At 34.2% G+C, this 21,521-nt stretch overlaps 1 protein-coding gene across 6 annotated transcripts in view; it reads left to right on the forward strand.

The window, feature by feature from the left end:
• The window catches only part of LOC117117061 (cytoskeleton-associated protein 5-like), a 60,394-nt gene that overhangs the window by 18,943 nt on the left and 19,930 nt on the right, over nucleotides 1-21,521 (forward strand). For 3 of the 6 annotated variants that reach the window (XM_033261246.1, XM_033261247.1, XM_033261251.1), the window contains exons 9-34: nucleotides 216-320; nucleotides 919-1,008; nucleotides 1,281-1,445; nucleotides 2,473-2,601; nucleotides 2,795-2,938; nucleotides 3,351-3,458; nucleotides 3,772-3,882; nucleotides 4,394-4,486; nucleotides 5,120-5,305; nucleotides 5,961-6,058; nucleotides 6,301-6,484; nucleotides 7,284-7,523; nucleotides 7,710-7,808; nucleotides 8,158-8,271; nucleotides 8,400-8,528; nucleotides 8,879-9,073; nucleotides 9,316-9,468; nucleotides 9,844-9,930; nucleotides 10,995-11,042; nucleotides 13,016-13,105; nucleotides 15,050-15,154; nucleotides 15,600-15,749; nucleotides 16,324-16,527; nucleotides 17,431-17,760; nucleotides 18,480-18,604; nucleotides 20,917-21,126. In XM_033261246.1, the coding sequence (XP_033117137.1) occupies nucleotides 216-320; nucleotides 919-1,008; nucleotides 1,281-1,445; nucleotides 2,473-2,601; nucleotides 2,795-2,938; nucleotides 3,351-3,458; nucleotides 3,772-3,882; nucleotides 4,394-4,486; nucleotides 5,120-5,305; nucleotides 5,961-6,058; nucleotides 6,301-6,484; nucleotides 7,284-7,523; nucleotides 7,710-7,808; nucleotides 8,158-8,271; nucleotides 8,400-8,528; nucleotides 8,879-9,073; nucleotides 9,316-9,468; nucleotides 9,844-9,930; nucleotides 10,995-11,042; nucleotides 13,016-13,105; nucleotides 15,050-15,154; nucleotides 15,600-15,749; nucleotides 16,324-16,527; nucleotides 17,431-17,760; nucleotides 18,480-18,604; nucleotides 20,917-21,126 (3,692 nt within the window). The remainder of the gene's footprint in view (nucleotides 1-215; nucleotides 321-918; nucleotides 1,009-1,280; nucleotides 1,446-2,472; nucleotides 2,602-2,794; nucleotides 2,939-3,350; nucleotides 3,459-3,771; nucleotides 3,883-4,393; nucleotides 4,487-5,119; nucleotides 5,306-5,960; nucleotides 6,059-6,300; nucleotides 6,485-7,283; nucleotides 7,524-7,709; nucleotides 7,809-8,157; nucleotides 8,272-8,399; nucleotides 8,529-8,878; nucleotides 9,074-9,315; nucleotides 9,469-9,843; nucleotides 9,931-10,994; nucleotides 11,043-13,015; nucleotides 13,106-15,049; nucleotides 15,155-15,599; nucleotides 15,750-16,323; nucleotides 16,528-17,430; nucleotides 17,761-18,479; nucleotides 18,605-20,916; nucleotides 21,127-21,521) is intronic. The other 3 variants (XM_033261248.1, XM_033261249.1, XM_033261250.1) reach the window with 3 other exon arrangements.

The raw sequence follows: 21,521 nt of genomic DNA on the forward strand, positions 1-21,521 counted from the left end.
TTCAATTCAAGGTTTTGCGCTATATATCCAGGAATGCCAAATAAATACCACCATTATAACATCACAACCACCCAGCACAATATACATTCATTTTGTCTTTAATTGTATATTGACTGAAATACTATTTTGTATAGTGATGTCAATAAAAGAATCTGAATCTCTATCATTAATTATGAGTTGTAAATTGATTGCTATATAATCATTGTTTTTCACAGGTGGTCAGTAAAGATACGAATGTGATGATAGTGACTGTGGCTGGTAAGTGCCTCGGAGGGCTTGCTATTGGACTCCGCAAGAAATTCACTCCATATGCTGTGGCTGTGAGTATTAGAGTTTCTTGTTGCTGTTTGGGGTTTATAACATCTTAAGGATAAATTTAATACAGTAGAACTCCTCCTTTGGGACTCCCTATTAAGGGGTCACCCCTATTAAGGGATCACCCCTATTAAGGGGACATCCCTATTAAGAGGACACATATTTCAACCACAAAACAAGGGAAGTATATCTTTTAACACTACGGCCAACCCCTATTTAGAGGACAATTTTGGGCCTGAAGGTGTCTCTAGAAGAAGAAGAAGAAGGTGGTGAAGGTGTAGGGGTTCTACTGTATTACTTTGTGTACTTTATGCTATTATTTGTCAACACTTCATAATTTTAATCAGGCCATTACAATCTGACAAGGAGAAAAATGTTTTGTTTCATTTCATGTTGTTCATACCTGTATTTTTCAATGTTTTTTATGCTACTGTAGTTTATTTTTTATTTCTTATAAGGCCATTAATTAACCGTTTATAATGTTAAAGCAATGGTGGCACGACCACCTCCCAGGGATTGACATGTGGATCCTACCCTTGTATGGTTAGCTGACTGACAATAGATTCATTTTCTTTTTTTTATAATGTTTCTACTTTCTTATAGTGTACTGGTGCAATATTAGAGAAATTCAAAGAGAAAAAAGTGACAGTAGTATCGGTATTGAGAGATGCTATAGATGCCATCTTCTTAACAGTGAGTAGTTATCGATAGATTTTGTGTGTAGAGCCATGTGAAGTAGTCGATTGCTCTGGAATTTTTAAATCATGGTATCGCGGGTTTATTTCAAAGTCGCATTGTAATAAAAACCATACTTGTTGTGTAGTGCTCAAGAACTTTACGTTTACACAGAAGTATAATGATTACCTGATTAAATAATTGCTATTCCTTTGTTTAATATTTTGAAATAGGCTATATTTAGATATTAAGATTATTCTTATTTCAACTAAATTGTTTTTTTTATTTAGACCACGTTGCAGAATATAAGTGAAGATGTTCTAGTTGCCTTGGATAATAAGAACCCATCAATACGAGCTGAAACTGCTGCCTTCCTAGCCCGTGCCATGAGGCACTGCACCCTAACGACCTTACCTAAGAGTTTACTCAAGCCTCTTTCAGCTGCTCTTGTCAAGGTACGTTTTTATTCTCAGAGATAATTGATTATGAAATCTCTTTTTTCACAAGTATTTTCTTGTTTTTTCAAAGATTAAAAAACAAACATTCGAGATTGTTAAGAAACCTGATTGGTCTGGTTGAATAACTTTGAGCCTGCCAACTGTGGCAGCCGCAAGGGAATTCAGTTGTACAGTACATGAGGGGGTCTACTAAATTTTTTGTAGGACCAACAGCTTTAACATCTTTTCTAAAATGCCCATGCTCTCAATATTTTACAGTGAGAATTGTTAGTTGAATAGTATACAAATATTGACTGCTCATGAGAGGATTGGTGAAATCTATGGCCCCTCGGTGATGTGGTGATGATCGTAGTTACTGTCTCCACATCACCGAGGGGCAATATATTTCATCGTTCCCCGAATCTAGAGCAGTCAATACAGTATTTGTTTTATATACCTCATACATAGATTCTATGAGGCCTAAAAAGTACTTACTTCCTAGCCTAGCCTAGAGACGATCTAACTAGGTCCTAGGCGATCAAAGATTGTGTCTAAAACTTCTTTGCTCATTTCTTCAATTTCAATATTTGTCAAATATTGACAAGACATATTTAATTTGTCTTTTGGTGCTTTTGCTATCGGCTTCGTCAAGAAGTATTATTGGGCTAGACTAGTCCTTCATCCAGGAGCTTGAACCGACAGCCTCAAAAAGGGCAGTCAAAGGCTAATCTCTTTCGTCGTAGAGGTCGCAGTCCCCTCTATCATCAGGGCGATCGTGGGGCCTACAGTTTGCACCTTCGCAACAGGGCAAAAAAGTACTATTTCTCAGAGAAATAATACTTTTTCAAGGGAATCATACTTTCTGTTGCCCGCTTCTTAACCAATCAGATGCCTAGAATCTGTATGAGGTATATAAAACCAGATATATATGGTTCATAGAACAGAATATTAAATATCCATGTAGAATTTGTGTACCTTGTTTTAAATCCTAACATAAAACCCCTTATATACTTCATATTATCATTTTTATCTTTTTTCGATAAAGAAAATTGGCGACACCTCCCCAGAGGTGCGTGAAGCTGTCGCAGAATCACTTGGAACCGCCATGAAAGTGGTTGGAGAAAAACATTTATTGCCATTCATTGCTGACCTGGATAAGATTAAACAGGATAAGGTAACCTCAGTGATCATTCTTTTAAGATATATATTTTTCCAACTGGTGTAGAATGATAAATGTGTGTTTGGAATTTTTTTACTTAATCCATAAGAAAGAGATTTGGGAGAAATTTATTATTAGAAAGTTTATATGCCTCACCACAAGGTGACATCTGCTTCATCTTAATTTTCTGTTTTGTTATTCAATGTAGATTAGAGAATGGTGTGAGAAAACTGAGCTAGCCACAGGAGGAGGGAAAAAGAAGAAAGAGAAGTCATCCGAGACAAAAGCAGCACCCACTAAGGCAGCACCTGGCCCCTCTAAGGCGGCTGCTAAACCTGCTTCTGCTGCTAAGGTAAATAATCATTTACTACCATAACAACAAAGTCTTTTATCGTATTTCATGTTTACTAATTGTAGTAAATATAAGTCCTTGCCGAGCCAAGGAGCTCATAGAGGGCGCTAGAGCTTATCCCCAGTTTCAAGTAGTGTGGAGTGAATGATTGTGTGATACTCATCCTGATTGGGACGCTGGTTATTCCCAGCAACTTGCTAGTACTCATTCATTGATACAGCTGAACACAAGCGAAATGCACAGCGAAGGGTTGAAACCCTGACCGTGACTTTGGGAAGCCAAACCATTTCCACTGAGTTCATTATCCTAGAAAAAATGTCTTCAGAAAACTGCTCCCGTAAATTTACATTATGAAACCTCTATGATGAACTTGACTGTTCTGACATTTTTTATTTGTTTTTCTTTTTTTCAGAGCAAAGCAAGACCTGCATCAGCCTCTGGTGCTGGTAAAGCCAGCAAAGGCAAGAAGAAACCAAAACAAAGTGAAGAAACTGAAAAGAAATCAGAACCAGCCTATTCGGTAAGTTCGATATTACTCGAATCAGTATCTTTCTTCTTCTAAGCAAATTAGCTAATAAAGTTATTTTACTCTCAAAGCAATGTGTTTGTGCTTTTTGTGCATGTGCTCCCATCATGGAAGTAGTTATGTGTTTCAAAATGTCTGTATTCATATTTAATTATAACTTTTGTATAAATGACAATTATAATCATTCACAACACATACAGGTATGTTGGATGAAATACAGATTCCAAAAAATTAATAAACTCTAATGACATATTTCATTAATGTTATTAGTATAATATATTATGTTGATTGAAATTGTCTTTACTAGCCTGAGGATGTAGATGAGAAGGCTGCAGTTGCATTGCCAGCAACCCTGCTTCAGCAGCTGGGACATGCTAATTGGAAAGAACGACTAGCAGGAATGGAAGAACTAACAACGGTAACTACACCTTACGGCTACCCTGAGAGTTTGAGGTGGTGGTAGTAATCATGTTTGATTATTAACTTGCTGGTGTTGCAGTTCTAGGATCATGGATTTCAGAGTTCATGACTAAAATTGCCCTTAGCCTCATAACAAGATTTCAGCCTGGCATTCACTGTGTCTTACGACAGATCCAACTCCGCTGCCTGTGAACGCCAGACACTCCGTTGCACGTGAGTCGTCGCGTTGCGTTCTACGTGGAATTGCATCTGACGCACCGAGTGCCCGGCTTTTGTCCTTAGAGCACCGCGTTGCTCCGTAATGTAATTGAAAAGGGAGTGAGTACGATTCCTAATGGATCGTTAAGAAATAAAATTCCAGTCAAATATAGTTGTGAAGCTTTTAATAGTGATGAAGAGGATTTAGGTGAAATATTAGAAAAACCTATTTTTGCTAATTGTAATCTAAATTATATTGCATTGAGAAGCTTCCAAAATGATTGACTTAACTGCTATGCATTTTATTTTAGAAAATTCACAACATGGAAAAGAAGGATATTGATTGTCAGTTATACGTGAGACTCATGGCCAAGAAACCAGGATATAAAGATGCCAACTTTCAGGTAATATATCTAATTCCCAGTGTATAAACCTATATGTTAAGCCTAACGAACAATGCAATTCATAGCTATAGCCAGTGGGGCAAAAGCCTTCAAAACTGAAGTTTGCTCCCACATGGATGGGGTCTGCTGTTTACAGCATTAACCATCTTCTTAGGCAGTTGGGCTTAGCCATAGTAGGGACATTTTGCAACCTTACAAAAAAAATAATGAATATATCAACTTCATTATCATCATTTGTCCCTAAAACATTCTTGACATCACATATAAGAGCCGAATTTGATTGTTGATTCATGTCAGAGGCATGGATAGATGGTCTTTGTTGTGTCATATTCTACTAGTACTCTGAGCAATGGATTCACTAAACAATTGAAGACGAAACTATATTCATTATCATTTCTGTAAGCTTGTGAAACCTCCCTGTTCTTTAAATTGATGCAGAATTTAGCAAAATGGAACCTTCTAATTTTTCAATGATTGATATACAAGCATATTTTGTTAAGTTTTCGGTAAATAAGAATCAGTAAATATAATGTAAATATTTTTTAAACAGGTGTTAATCAGCCTAATTATGGGAAAATATTTACATATATTCATATTTTAATTTATATTAATATCTATGTCTCTCCACAACAGGTTCTGAAAGCCAAATTTGCTTTGATTGGTATTCTAGCCGAGAAAGGAAAGTTCAGTCGTACATCTGGCAGTGTGTGTATCGGGGGAATTGTAGAGAAAATTGGCGACATAAAACAGTCAGCGACAGCTAAAGAAACAATGACGTCCATATCTGAAGCTTGTAGCCTCCAGTTCGTTGCACTTGAGGTAATATGTGTGTCACTTTTGTGTACTTTAATGCAATAATGCTGTAATGTACTCATCAATTCGTCGCTCACATCACGAACTAACACAATCAAAGTAGATTGTGTTAGTTCGTGAAATCACAGTAGCGCGTCAAAACGAGCGCGTATTGGTTGTCAAGCAATTTTGTATTCTTTACCACACAAAAAGTCCTTAACAACAACAGCGCGTATTTTGACGCATTTCTTGATTTCACGAACTAACACAATCTACTTTGATTGTGTTTATTTTGTGATGTGAGCGACGAATTGACCGTCTACATTGAAATTTTAGAAGCAATTAAAAATAACAGTAACATATACAATATAAAATAAAATAAATTTAGTTCATAACAAAAAAATACACATTTGCTGCTGTTTTCTTACTAATAGCAATAAACTTGCTTTCTCCTCAGTCCAACAAAAGGGAAGTAGTACCGAAGTTTACAGTCTGCTCTTGAAACACACTGCAATGAGAATGCTACATAATAATATGTTGAGATTATTTTTTCTCATTTGTTTTTTCATCTTATCTTAATCATTTCAACTGTACACTTGGTGATAGACATAAATTTCAATTCCTGATACCTATTTCTCTGTTACATTAAGAGTTTTTAAAGTACTTTCTCATTGTTATCTAGGCTGTCTCATACGCATTTGATACTCAAAAAAATCCAAAGAACCAATCAGAAACGCTCAACTGGTTTGCACAAGCAATACAAGAATTTGGCTTTGCATCGTAAGTTTCAATTTTACATACCTTGTGATTATTTTTTTGAAACAATTATATGTTTTTTTTTTGTTTTTTTTTTTCAATTTTAAGTCAATACACTTACTTTATGACTATACAATTATCACAAATATTATAATCCGTTTTTCTATTATGTGCATCTTTTGCTCTGTTATTCATTGTATTCTAATTGTTTTTGTTTACTAGTGATATTATATTGCTTATTCATCAATAAATTTAATTCTCATTAGTTTGAAAGTGAAATGCTATATATCATATATCAAGAAAGCTTTGGGTGCAACGAATCCTGCGATCAGAACTGCTGCCATTACCACTGTAGGTACCATGTACATGTATATGGGGGCGCCCCTTAGAATGCTGTTTGAGGATGAGAAACCAGCACTACTAGCACAAATAGATGCCGAGTTCCAAAAGGTGATATTTCTATTATTATTATTATTATTATTATTTTGTAATTTTGTATTATAATTTTTTCCATTGTTGAAATCTAACTACATTTCTTATTTAGTGGAATACAGTTGAACTTGCCTAAGTGGAATCCAAAATGCCATTGAAAAATTGTTCGACTTAGATAAAATTTGACTTATAGAATTGTTAAGGAAAACATAATTTGGCATGTAAAATAAGTTTGACTTAGAAATTATTCGAGTTAACTCTATAGATCATTGCGGTTACTGATCTGTTATGCAGAGTTACTATCTACTTTTACACGTCCACTTAACACCTATATCAACGGATAAACGCGATTATCACAGTGGTCTCCTGCCGTGTAAACAAGGCTATAATCTAATAACAAACATAAAAATAGATTGCATATATTGGCAGGTATGTCAAAAATAGACCCTGTCTTCTAACTGGAGTTTTTAATGATTCATACATAGTTTAGTTAGAATGGTGGGCAGATAAATAATTGAGGGCCTAATTTCATGAGGATGAATTCATTAGGAAATATCATCAGGTATACACCAAAATATGTTTTATTCATTGGAATAGAATTTTTTCTTTCGACGATGCAGGAATGTTCTTTAGGAATAGTGAATAGGAGTGATTAGTGTTTGTGTGCGCACAAATTCTTTTGCATTGTTCGTATAATGCACAAATTTTATTTGCACTGGGTTTAATGTGGTAAAGGTTTGATGTGAATATTAAGGAATATATAATTACCAACCTTTATGAATAATTCATATTGACCCTTACTTTATTTAAATATCAGGTATCTGGTACAAGCCCACCAGCCCCTTTCCGTGGTATCAAGAAAGAAGAGAAGCGTGATGATGCAGATGGGGATGATGTTGAAGATGATGTTGATGAGGAAGAAAGTGAAGTTGGAGGCAGTCCCTCAAGTATACAAGACCTTGTTCCTCGGGTTGACATCTCTGATCAGATTACATCAAGCCTGATAGAAGAACTAGGAGATTCAAAATGGAAGGTTCGAGGTCAAGGGTTAGATAGAGTAAGATATTTTCACATTGTCATTTTACTTTTTATATTAATATCACTGATTGTGTAGTTTTTTTTTTTGTTTTTTTAAAAATATTTTCAGTATTATTACAACTATTGTCATTTCCAGTATTCAGGTGGCAGCAATGTTATGTAAACAATTATTTAATAATCACTAATGTATTTAATATTTCCACAGGTTCAGACAATATTGAATAGTAATAAGTTCATTACACCAAACCTTGGAGAACTACCCACAGCTTTAAAACCACGACTCAGCGACACCAACAAAATTCTTGTAAGATGAAAACAAAACTAAAGTATAAGATAATTACTAATAAATATAGTATAGCATTTGTATGTTTCAATGAATTGTCCTTTGGTATTTTACATTAATAAAAGGGTATGAAATTGTATTTTACTGTACATATAATTATGTATTCACTTTTTCATAATAATATATTAAGCTATGTATAATAAGGTCTTGCCCAGTGAGATTTAAATAACCAATCTGTGTTTACAAGCAGTAATGCTGATTACATATAGGACCACCACCACTTTAACCCCAACAATCCACAAAGTTATATATCTATTTATCTGTTGTTTTATCTTTTGATGATGATTTTTTCCAATCTCTTTTCGCACAGGCTACAAACACTGCCAATATATGTACGCAACTGGCGCAAGCTATTGGTCCTGCCATTAAGGTACATGTTAGGACGCTAGTTCCTGGTCTACTTATGCTTAACTGTGACAGCAAGGTAAGTTATCGTAAAACATAAAATAATCTTTAATGACGGTATGTGTACCGACTATTAAGATACTAATTACAGCTGGTTTTCTTACCGTGTACACATCTATTTAATTGTGGTTTTTTATTTTCCCTCAGCCCACCGTTAGGGCAGCGAGTGTTAGCGCCCTCTCTGCCTGGGAGGAGCAAGTTGGCTTAGCCCCTTTTATTGAAGATGAGCTTCTAAATACAGTCTTGGCCAAGGAGAGTCCATTTCTCCGAATGGAGGTATGTAAATGATTGTTATTTTAAAATCTTTTGAAACAATATTCATAATCATATGGTCGCTTATTGTAGACTCAGTGTTTTGATCCTGAATATTGTTCCCCATTCTATTAGTGACAACCCCTATCTCTTGATTCTGATCACTTTGTAATGAGTTCTTTATGTTTGCAATGCATTTTATATAACATTAACACTATATTTATAGAGGGTGACCCTTCCAGCTTTATGAAACTAAAATGTTACGGTTATAAAATTAATGAGTTTTCTTTAAACTAGTTGCTGTGTTTAATTTGAAGAACCCTTTATTAAAGCATTGGCCCTTTCATTTATTGAGTGCATATTTTCATGTTTAGGTATTTGGTTGGTTAGAAGAGAAACTTGCCAAGTACCACACATTACCATCAGATCTTGCTCTGACCGTGCCCATCTTGTACACTGCATTGGAAGATCGTAATCCTGAAGTACGCAAGAAAGCTCAGGGCGTTCTGCCGTTGTTCATGATGCATCTGTCGTACGAGAAGTGTGTCAAGATGACAAATAAATTAAAGGTATATTATAGCGTTTAAACAAGGTTTAAGTTATGCTGAATTATTCATGTCTTTAGCCAGATAGATACATACATTTGTACAGACTAGAATAGGCCTAATAATGTTTTTTATACTCTGATTTACAACAAGAATTGAATTTCAGTTGTAAAATTATAATATTATAATGTTCATATAAACTGTTGTATGTATTTATAAGTATTGAAAGGTAACATGTTTAAATTTATAATTTAAAAAAATTTTAGCCATCCTCAAAAACCCAAGTAATGCAAATCTTAGAAAAACAGCGTCCAAACATCCCTGCAAAACCAGGCAAACCAGAAAAAACCAAGAAAGCAAAGACCGCAGCACCTCCACCACAAGAGGAAAAGAAAAGACCAAAAACAGCACCGCCTAAGGTAAGATTAAGTCCAGTGGAGTACATAAACTCAAACATACATATCTTTCATTAATCACATTGTTTTAAAACATAACATGTGTTAAAATATTGGTTAGCAGGTTTAAATTTCAATTCTGTAAGGCAGCCAATCATAAGAAGTAATGCACAGGATGTTCTCAAGTGGCATATATATTTGAATGTGACCCCTACCAAAATATTGGCATGAATGTGTGCACTCTTAATTTGAAACTTTGTATCATTACATTGATTCTCTTCTTGTCCTTCACATGATGCTATTTTCCACTTGGTTCTCCACATGGTGCTATTTCCCACATGTGTGTTTGCTGTGTCATTGATGTGTGTCCCTCTTTCTTCCTGTCTACCTGTCTACTAGACTGAATCCTCTTCTTCTACCGATACATCACCAACTGAGACAGCGACGACAACAACTACAAGGAAGAAACCTGTTGGAAAGTCTAAGGTAAGGAAAACCAATAGTCATCATCCGGGTGATGCACACTGACTAAACTCTAATACAGGTCACCCCCAATCAAGACTACTTTTGGGACCAGGATTCCCATGGTCTTTTGCAGTTTTGGTCTGTAATTAGAATAATAAAAGTAAAAGACATTTGTTAATTTGGGACCACAGAAAAGTGGTCTTTAATTGGAGGGGTCTTTAGTTAAAGGGAGCCCTGTATTTGAATTACTTTGTAAGTTTACAATAAGAGAAAAAAACGTTTTTAAATGTTCAGGAACCTAGTTCTATCTAGTTTTGTTAAAGTCAGGCTCCGGAGGAAAACAATTTTTTGATATGTTGTAGAACTGATTTTTCTAAGACAGAAAAAAGTAGATTGACGAAAAACTGGGGAACGGTGAATGAGATACAGATATATTTAAAAACTGGGGGAAAAAGAGGCGTAACTGCCCATTTTTACACCTTATTCCCCCAGTTTTTAAATATTAAAAAATCTGTATCTCATTCACCGTTCTCCAGTTTTTCGTCAAACAACTTTTTTCTGTCTTAGAAAAATCAGTTCTACAACATATCAAAAAATTTTTTCCCTCCGGAGCCTGACTTTAAAACAGAGTTCTTGAAATGGTTCTTTTAATAAATGTGCGGCCGTTTAATGGCATAACAACGTAAGCTTTTATATTTTTATTTTTTTTTTTTTTTTTTTATTTATATGTTTTTGTGCCTCAGGCATTAATTTTTTAAAATTCCTATTTATCATAAGTCTTGATATCGTTTCCTATTCCTTTGTTTTTTTTTCCCCTTTTTTGTTTACATTTCTATCTTCCACTATCTTTTTTCATTAATTTTCTTATTTCTTAAGCTCTATCTGCACTATCAAATTTTATGTGATAAATTTGTGTGATGTGCCCATATATGGCCTTGATGATGTCATATCACACCCAAATATGGGCATATCACATAATATTTGTCATGAAATTTGATAGTGTGCACGGACCTTTACTTTCTTTTACCGCTTTTCAATTTTCTTTTCTGTTATCTTACCTTTTCTTTTTCAACTATTATTGTCAGTCAAGAAAATCTGCACCCAAAGAATCTTCAATGAAAGTGAGGTCGAAGGTAATATATCAAAGGTCAAATGTTGAAAATTTAACCCATATGTAAATTAGCTGACCTTGTACACTTCAGTGAGTTGTTACTTGCTGTCTTACAATATTGTAAAAGTATGTTTCGATTTGTAATTGTAGCTTCTGTGTTGTTTATGATATACTTTTATTATTGTTATTATTATTATTATCATCATTATTATTATTATTATTATTATTAGTTTGTTATAAATATGACTAATATAGCACGCTAGTTTTTGTAAAATTGTGTAAAAGTTTGACAAAATTATTATTGTTTTCTAAATTAAATGTGTTTTTTAATGGTTTTTTAGTTATGTCATTGTGGTGTTCAGTAGTTGACTGTCACTGACATTATATAGCTTTCAGCTTAAAAAAAAGACTAATTATATATGGTGAATTAGTGAATACTCCTTAATACCAATGTTATAATACACAAGGAACATATTTTTATTTTTTTAAAGTACACATATTGTAGGTGCATATACAGTATTACTAAGTATGCCTTTCAGTGGCTATCTTCTTAGGCTAATTGTGGTGTATAGAATAAGAAAGTATAATATATTTCAAGGAATGAAATACACGCCATTGTGTCGGGATTCAATATTTCAAAATGAATTATGTCATCATCAGGATTCCTGGAACTTTCGGTTATTGTATGTAATGGTAAGCAAAAATCTGGCCAGGATTAAATTCACCAGCTTACAGTGTTAATGGGCTGCATAGGCTTAGCCAGCGAGCCGTCTTTTGGACGGCCTACAATTATTTAGGACAGCCACTCTTACCGTGACTGCTTGGACGGCTTGGCCTAAACTGCTCGGCCTAGCCTAATTGGGCCTGGTCTACCTTTAGCAATTTCTTTACGTCTTTTGGACGGCCTACAATTATTTAGGACGGCCACTTTTACCGTGACTGCCTGGACGGCTTGGCCTAATCAGCTCGGCCTAGCCTAATTGGGCCTGGTCTGCCTTTAGCAATTTCTTTACATTCTTCAAATCTATCAAATGTTACATTAACTAAAGCTAATTCATATTTAGGTTTGATAAAAACAACCTTTATTGATTGAATGTACGTTGTTTTCGTTCCAATACTCAGTAAGGAAATCCCAAAAATGTAAGACTTTTTCTACCTGGTGAAAAGCTCACTTACAACACACTTCGTGTTAAAAACGTTAATACCCCGCTGGAAAATCGACAGTTCTGAGTAGCCCACAATGCATGTACGTGGCTCATTGCAAATACAGTACTTGAGATTTGGTTCCCCGACATAATATTCTTGGTGTTCGTAACTCTCTGGTTATAATAATTAATCCATGAAATACCGTAAAGAAAATTTGTTGTTAACGTCACAAGTTAAATTTTAATAGTACAAAAAAAACAAAAAACAATACAGTAGGTCTATCTCTCGAATTAGAGGACCTAGAGTAGAATTTACACTAAACTAAGGCGAGAGATGAAGATGTATCTGCATAGCCTAGAAACATTATGTGAGTAACTTTAGCCGTTGGCAATCTATGACTGACTGAAATATCTTTGTGATATTCAACACTATTCCAGTGAAGACAAAATTTCAACATTTAAACACCTTTAAATGCCCTCTAAAGATCATAATTTTCTTTTTTTTTTCTTATGTTTGGGAAAGGGCATGGCCCCAAGGGGACATGGTCCGCCCATCAGCTGACTGCCACGCCCACTGGCGTCCATTTTGGATGGTCTATTTCGTTTTTCTGGCTAAACCCTTGAATGGCTGTGAAGTTATTGACAATGTTTCAGCCTTATGTGTATGCAGACTAGAAACCTTGATAGAACTTGATACCTAATTAAGCTCATGACAAGTTGACTACAAACATGTTGCATTCATGTATTGCCTATATGATAATAATTTGTATTTGTCCTTACTTGTTACTCCGAAATGTCATATTGTTATATTTGTATATATTTATTGTAAATACTTACTCATTGGTACTAGGCTGAGCCAAGCAGCCAACCAGAGCCTATTGCAACTGCCTCGCCCACTGCTTCAGTTACCACCAAGAAATCCAAATTGGTAAAGGGAAAGGTAGGCTGGGAGAACATGTCGTACATCCCGATAATTACACTAGCAATTGTTACTATTGTGAAACACAGCATTAAATAATAACATGATATAATATCAATTAGCAAATACACTCCATCCTAATATATATATGCACTGCAATGATAATTTCAATCATTATTAATTTACTGCATAATATTAATATACATCATTATTTTAATTTCTTAGAATAAACTAATAAACCATTTTTTTTTTTTTACTTTTTAACTTACTAGATCTTTATTCCATTTTTATAATGCATTGTATACTGTGTCTAGTACTAGAGTCTATTTACTAACCAACTGCAGTACTGCATTCTGTATTGATATTTATTTAGCTTTCTTGACTTGGTTATTATAACTAGATGTTACTTGAACTAAATTATCTTACAGTTTTGTATTTAAGTAGGTAACATGTCAGTTGTTGACTGTTAAGTTTTGTCCTCACTATGATACAAATTTTTGTGATGTTCCCATATATCGACATGATGATGTCATATTATACCCAAATATGGGCATATCACATTTTTTGTCACAAAATTTGATAGTGTGGACATAGCTCAGTTACATAATTTAATAATAAAATATTGTTTGGTTAAAATTGGAAATGTAGTGACTTTCTTCACCCACCTGTGGTTCATAATAGTAGTGTAGTGTTTGGCCAAGGACTTATAAATGTTAATGTTATAACAGTTATAAGTCCTTGGTTTAGCCTAGTGGCATTATTGATATTTTTATTTTATTATCTTTGATATATTGTTGCCTTTGTTGCTATTGATAATATTATTGTTTTTATTATTATTATATTATTGTTTTTATTATTGTTATTATAATTACCTGTATATTTGAAACACTTAATATAAATAATTTCTGCCTTCAAAGCTGTGCTATCTGCAATTTAACCAATCGATGTAGGTGACCTTTATATGTGCCCTAATGTTGAGCTACCTTGGATACCATTTTTGGATCCTAAGGTGGTTTTTAGAACACATTTTGTAAACTTACTGCCGACAAAAAAAGAGGTCAAACATTGTACATGATAAACCCACTATTCAACTGCACCATTATTTAACAGGTCCTTTTTTTTAATGTGACTGGGAGCAGAAGTTTATCAGACATGAATGAAAGAAGCTGCCTCGAGAAATTAGCTTGGCAAACTCTCTTCACCCATTAAACAAGGTCTATTTATTAAATTGCTGTAAATCCGATAAAGAGGGGGATTTTTTGTTTCGTATGCATTGTATCATTTAGTAGTAATGCACTATTTCTCTTTATATTGCTACTGTATTTTAGCAAGTTGATATCCTAATACAAGTATAATGATATATTACTAACATTTATCACGTTAAAGTTTGATAGATTTCATCTGCTTGTGATTTCAATGTATTACAGTACAAATTAATATGAAACTAGTAGGCCTTTATAATGACTGATGATGTTATGATATAACTTGGAATGTTCAAGCAGAAACTAAAGCATTTTCATGTAGGCTGCTATTATTTAAATCATTTAAAAACATTAAATGTCAGTATATGTTGTAATTAATAAACTGAAATTTAAAGTAAGATTTAAAATGCTGTTGATAGCTGTGTGCTTACAAATGGTAAATGCTCTTTTTTGAAAGACATTATGGTGTATGTATGAAATGTCATAAAGTTAACAAAAGGTAGAACTGAATTTGAGCATTAAGTTACAACACACCAAATAATTAATGACATCAAACACAAATTTTGTTTATCATTGTTATAATAAGGTTCACTAGTTTGTAGTGAAGCTATAATACCATGGTTTGTTTTTTTAATCACTTTCAGGTCAGGGTTCAGTCCTGCTAAAAATGTCTGGATTTCTTCTCCCAATCAAACGTATGTAAGGTTGACTAGGTAACGTTAAGGCACCTAATAAATACTGTACTGGTTCATTCTTCTTGTAGACAAGCAAGTCTAGCAAGTCAAAGCAGGAGGATGAGGATGTTGGACCACCTGTGATACTCAACAACTTGAAAGATAGAAGGTTTAGGGATGAAGATAACTTAAAGGTACAGTTAAACTTAAAAAATATTTGTATGGGCCTTCAGTTGATTTGATTTGCTCTTTTTGTTATTTTATTCTATTCTATGATGGTACTCGTCATCACCTGTTCAGCATCTGGGACGAGTGTATGCTTCGGTCGATGGTGCATCACCAAGTTCTCATTCTAGTGTTTTCTATTTTTATTTTTTGTAACTTCTGTATTATTAATTCATAATGTAATGTCACATGTATCTTAAAATCAGAGTATTGGGGATTTAAACCAAATAAGTATCTACAATTCAGCTTAAAAAATTATACAAAAAAAGTTGTTAAGATGCTGCTTCTTCATACCAAGATTATTATCATGTAGTATAATTGTTATATCATATTGTCAACAATAGTGAGTATTCAAGAATAACTTATTTTCTGTCCCAATATATGTGGTTGCTAAATTTGTTTATGGTTTTACAGGTTTTAAAATGGAATTTCAGCGTGCCTCGTGATGAGATCATAGACCAGCTGAAGGAGCAGATACAGCCCTGTGTCAGTCCATCCCTCTTCACTGCCCTCTTCCATGCCGACTTCAAGTACCATATCACAGCTCTTACAACACTCAAAGAGGTACAGTACTGCTGTAAACCGTAGCATCACACACTAAGCATCTAATGGATATTTCCACTATGCCACGCCCCTTAGATATTGTTGCCAAGGTCCAACAAAACAATAACGTAAATGTATGTAAACAGTTGCTGGACACGCCTGTATGCCTGGCACTGTTTTGATTGCTCAGTTAAGTTTGATGTACACTCTGGGAGAGGTCATTTGTTCCGAGATGTTATTCCCTGTACAGCTACTTGTTCTCAATGTTAATATATATTTATTTTTTCCCCAATTTACTCTACATGGTCAACACAATAAAGAAATGTGGTCGAACAGAGGTTCTTGTGACCACAAAAGGTGATATGACATTGATTTTTAAGGATAGGGCAATTGAGATAATACGAGTTAAATAAAGATAATAATGTATAATATTAATTCACATATATTTTCTGCCTCTCAACTTAAACGTTAAAAAAATGAAGAGTTACTTTTTTTGTGGAATAAAATAAATTTGTCCCAACCTAATGCTGATTGGTAAGCGGATAAACCCATTTGATAAATCTTCATTAACTATAAATTTAATGTTTCACCCTAGGCTGTGACGTCCCACAAAGAAGCCTGCATTGGGGCACTAGATGTACTCCTGAAGTGGGTAACACTGCGTTTCTTTGACACTAATACCAGCGTCAACATCAAGGCCTTGGAATTCCTACAAGTGTTATTTAATATGCTTGCTGAGGAAGACTACAGTATGCATGACTACGAGGCCTCTGCCTTTTTACCATACCTTGTATTGAAGGTGAGTTGTTATTTTCTGTACCAGACCAAGACATTAAAATATTTAAAACAAATAATATACACACAGTGGAGTTGAATCGCTCAGTGGTTAAGGTGGTTGGCTTCTAATCCGAGAGTCCTGGGTTCAATTCCTGTCAGTGTTGCAGGAATTTTTTTTCTCATGACTAAAACAACTGCACTTCCTAAACCTCATCTTGAGATTTGTGTAAAACATTTTGTGTGTATTGTCTTCTAAAAATGGATTGTCACCTACAAGTAGGGCAGTGATATTCGCTATTGACAATCCTTGGTGCATGTGTGTACATAAATAAATAAAACAAATAATATTTAAATATGAAAACCTAAAATGTGACAGTCAACCTTTATAAAGGCCTGTCCAGACTATCAAATTTTATATGACAAAAACATGCGACATGCCTGCATGTGGTCATGATGACATCACATCGTGACCATATATAGGCACATCATGACTAAATATGGGCAAACAAAGTCTATATTTTTTCAAGGAAAATTTGATAACCTGTACAGATCTTTAGAAGCTGTAACTATGATTGTATACCTTGTGTATTAATTGATTGGTTTTTGAATCGAGAAATAAAAGAATATTTATTGTCGAAAAATATCGGATGTACTGTAATTGTCCATTTCCTTTCGTTCTTGTCAAGCGGCTCATGGTTGGCTAAACGGGACGTGCCATACAAATTGCAAATTATTATTATTATATGGACCCAGGTGGTTATTCATTCGGTTAAAGAAATACAAACACAATAAAAGTTAAATAATAATCTATAGTGCTGAAGTTATGCATTTAACATAGAAAATATATGTAACATAGGAAAAAATATGTATATGATTTATATTGAAACAGCATTAAAATGTATATAATTGTTTTGTTACTCTCTAGATTGGGGAGAATAAGGAGAATATTCGCAAGATGGTCAGAAGCTGTATCAAAACAATAACCAAGATTTACCCCGCAAGCAAAGTCTTCCAGTTCATCATAGATGGCCTGAAGTCCAAGAATGCAAGACAACGGACAGAGTGTCTTGAGGAACTAGGAAATTTGATCGACCTGTATGGAATTAATGTTTGCCAGCCAAGTCCGCCGAAGGCACTCAAGGACATTGCGGTACAGATCAGTGATAGAGACAACAGTGTACGCTCAGCAGCGCTTAACACGCTGGTTCAGGCGTATGCTATTGTTGGTGAAGGCATATACAAAATGGTTGGCAGAGTATGTACATATATTGTGCTTAATGATAAGTTCAATTTTTTCATTCAAATACATATAAGACAATGCTTTATTAATAATATTGTACAACAATATTAGAAGTTAAACAACCTAAATGTATACCCAAATTTAAAATGCAATTAGAAAAAGCTGCACCAGAGTCCAATATACAGTACAATAGAGATAATTTTGAATCCAAACTTGGATGGTTGCAAAATGGAAAATATAAGGTATGAGATGCAACGTTAATGGCCAGTTTCCACTGGGCCAGACAGATGTGCCTAGTAGCAGGTAAACAAAAACAAAAACGTACTGTATTTCTTATGGTGATCTTTATGCAGAAGAATCAAATAATAGTGAATTATTATTATTAGTTTATCACTTTTATAGCTCAGTGGTTAAGATGCTTACCTTCTAATCCCAGGGTTCTGGGTTCCTTCCTGGAACAGGATCATGATTAAAAACAACATCACTCCCAAGGCCTCAATGGGAGACTTGGTTTATAAAATCATCGTTGCCATCCTGTAAGTGGGAGTGTAATTGCAGTTTGAAGTGAAGGAAATAAATTTAACTGTGCTGTCAAAGTAATACAGTAAACCAAGCTGTAGGCAGTTTGTGATTGGTTTGTACACTTACTTTCTCTCATTTTGAGAGGCAACTATAATGGCCCTATCCAAAAGCAATCATTATTACATTATTGTATGATTTTATTTTGCTTGCAGTTAAATGAAAAAGACGTAAGCTTATTGGAAGAAAGGATCAAACGATCGAGCAAGAAAGTGAAGTCTGCACCACCCATGCAAGAACCAAAGCAAACGAAACAAGATGCTAAGAAATCGATGCTCCCGTATGTACATTATGTCAGCCATTTTTATTTTTTTATTTTTTTTTTGTTCACAGGCGTAGGTTGGTGGGGCACCCACCGCATAAAAATCCCATCTCTTTCCCCAACCCAAAATACTGTAGCAGCAGAATAGAATGGATTATTTTGGTGCACCAGACACCCTGATTCTGTCTCATTATTATCCATCTGTATTCAATTATAGTATGCATTTACTTTTTATAATTTAATCTTTCCCACAACATAGTTGTCTATTTTTCTGCACCCTAATGTTCCCTTCCCTCTATCATAAGTACGTCTTTACTAATATATTGCTTGTAAAAAAAAAAAAAAAAAAAAAAAAAAAACCTGGACCCTCAACTATAGAGAAAAGTCAAAATTCTGTACACTGTAAAATTTCTGTGACAAATATCTGGTATGCCCATATTTGGGCATAATGATGTCTTATATGGGTAAATCCCAAGAATTTGTCACATGCAACTTAAAGGCCTTGTCCAGACTATCAAATTTTATTGGATAAAAATCTGGTATATGTCCATACATATTCATAATGTGCCTACATATGGTATATCGCATGTGATGTCACCTTGACCATATTTAGGCATATTTACATGTTTTTGTCAAATAAAACTTGATAGTCTTAATATGACTTCAGATTGTTTGCTATTCTTCAAATATGTAAAGCTTGTAGCCTACTTATATTTCAGATATTTTGATTTAGTTTTCTCAAATTATTTTATGTATAACATTGTTTGATGCCATGCAAAATATCCATCACCCTCGTTCTAACCATTTTGATTTTGTAGCCATGGAAGGAGGCGGAGTAGTAGTAGGTGTGTGACCCTTTATCATGGTTCATGATTTGCTGCATCATCTCTCAGTTATCCCAGCAAAATGATATACCATTGACATATCTACCTAATCAGTGCAATGATAATCTTTTGATTAAATAATTATAGAATGGTTTTATTTCTATAATCGCATTCAAGAAGTATTGCCTCAAAAATTGATTAACTTTGACAAGGTCAAGTTATCAGTGGTGTATCTAGTACATTGATGTGGGGGGGGGGAGTGTGATGGGAAATTGAGTAGTGCTATCTGGGGAATGATATGAGGAGATTTTTAACTACACACAATTTTTGCTTGTTTAAATTTCCATTGGCACTACAATTTTGTTTAGATACACCACTGCAATTTATTAATATCAGAATTATGCATTGTCCAGGCATGAGAAATTAGCCAGCCCAATGCCTCGCCCACAATATTCCTTATTTTCTTTTGGTTAGTACTTTACCAAGGAAATGTACAAAGATTGTATCATTTGAGTATTTCTTGAAATTATAAGAAATTGATCTGTGGAAACAAGTGTTGATACAAAATACGTAACTTCTGTTGCTGTGATTAGTCTCACAGAGTCATACTAATAATAACATATTTGAGAGATGATCAGTTCAAAGCTTGTGGGAGACTAGATTCATGGGGTTGAATGATGTGATTGCAGGCTGGTGGATACACTGATGCATGTCGCCAATGCAGTGGGTCTATGGATTTGTGGGTTTATGGATTTGTGGAATGTTGGTATCTTGCTAAATTATAAAATGAATGTTCTTGGGGTTTGTTGTTTTTCTTTGATTTTTTGGGGCATTTGGAATACAAATAAAAAATTTTAAGGTCAAATTATAGAATAAATCAGATTTGAATAGTGATTTTTTGCGTACCTTTGCATGATTGCATTTTGGTATTTAACTTTAAACTTGGTATGGGGTAATATGTTTTATTTTGCTTGCTAATTCAGAATCTTATTTTGGGTTGGTAGGTGGAGACGAGGTTTATCCATTTTCTGTATATTTATTTATTTGTTTATTATTTACTTTACTTACTCTTTTTGGTTGATGTTTACTCTTTCTTTTTTGCATTGTCTCTGATTGGCTTTTTCAAATTGCACCACATGCACAATGATATCCTTAATACATGAAACTAATTAATTGAGTTATTTGGTTATACAATATGAATTTGAGCTTAATTTTACATTTGAAGTAACTTTTTTAATTACCCATGTATTGTAAATAATACGGTCTGAAAATGTATCATTTAAATTCCTCATTTAAAAATAATACCAATTAATATGTGACTTGTTTGCAACAAGACAAGACTGAAGCAAATCAGTTTTTGCTGATTTTCTTAAATTTTTTTGTTATTAGATCAATACACAAACAGTAAATATTTTTTTCATTACATGAAGTAAGGAGTACAGCATATCTTTATTATACATGCATGCGATTATGATGCTAAGTCTTTCACCTACGTTTTTTGACTAGGGCGCCATCTAATGGCACTGACAGGCCCTCTACAGCACCGCCGCAATCAGGAGGAAACATTCGAAGCTCCAACGTTCCGCAGGTTTTCAAATTGGATCTTGACGGGCTCGGCCTAAATGATGGTGACTCCAACGACAACATTCCACAGCTGGAGGACATGGACCATGTACAGGATCTACTAAGCGATGCTGTCAAACTTCCGCAGAGAAGGTATTCTTAAATAATGTTCCAGATGAACTAATTAAAATATAACTAATTAAACTAATTTATGGAAGTTTAATTACTTCCTTTAATTACTTTAATTACTGCCTTATGTGCTTATGAGCATGAAGAGGATTAACTAATTAAACTAATTTATGGAAGTTTAGCTTCAAACAAATTTTATCTGTTAAAAGAAAGGAACAAAGTCTGCTTTATGATGCTGTTAAAAGAAATTATCCCATAATAGGATAGTATAGAGCAATAGTACCAAGTAATCTGGTTACCTTGTGTGAGCCCACATTATGATGTAAGATGGTGTGCTATGATATCGTAACTTGCATTCAGCCCTCCAGCTGATATATAAGTAGAGCGGCGATAGGAATTGAACCAGGAACTTAGAGATC

Source organism: Anneissia japonica, unplaced genomic scaffold (genome assembly GCF_011630105.1).
Source record: "Anneissia japonica isolate Jap-2015-1 unplaced genomic scaffold, ASM1163010v1 scaffold288094_len592898_cov174, whole genome shotgun sequence".
NCBI lineage: Eukaryota > Metazoa > Echinodermata > Crinoidea > Comatulida > Comatulidae > Anneissia > Anneissia japonica.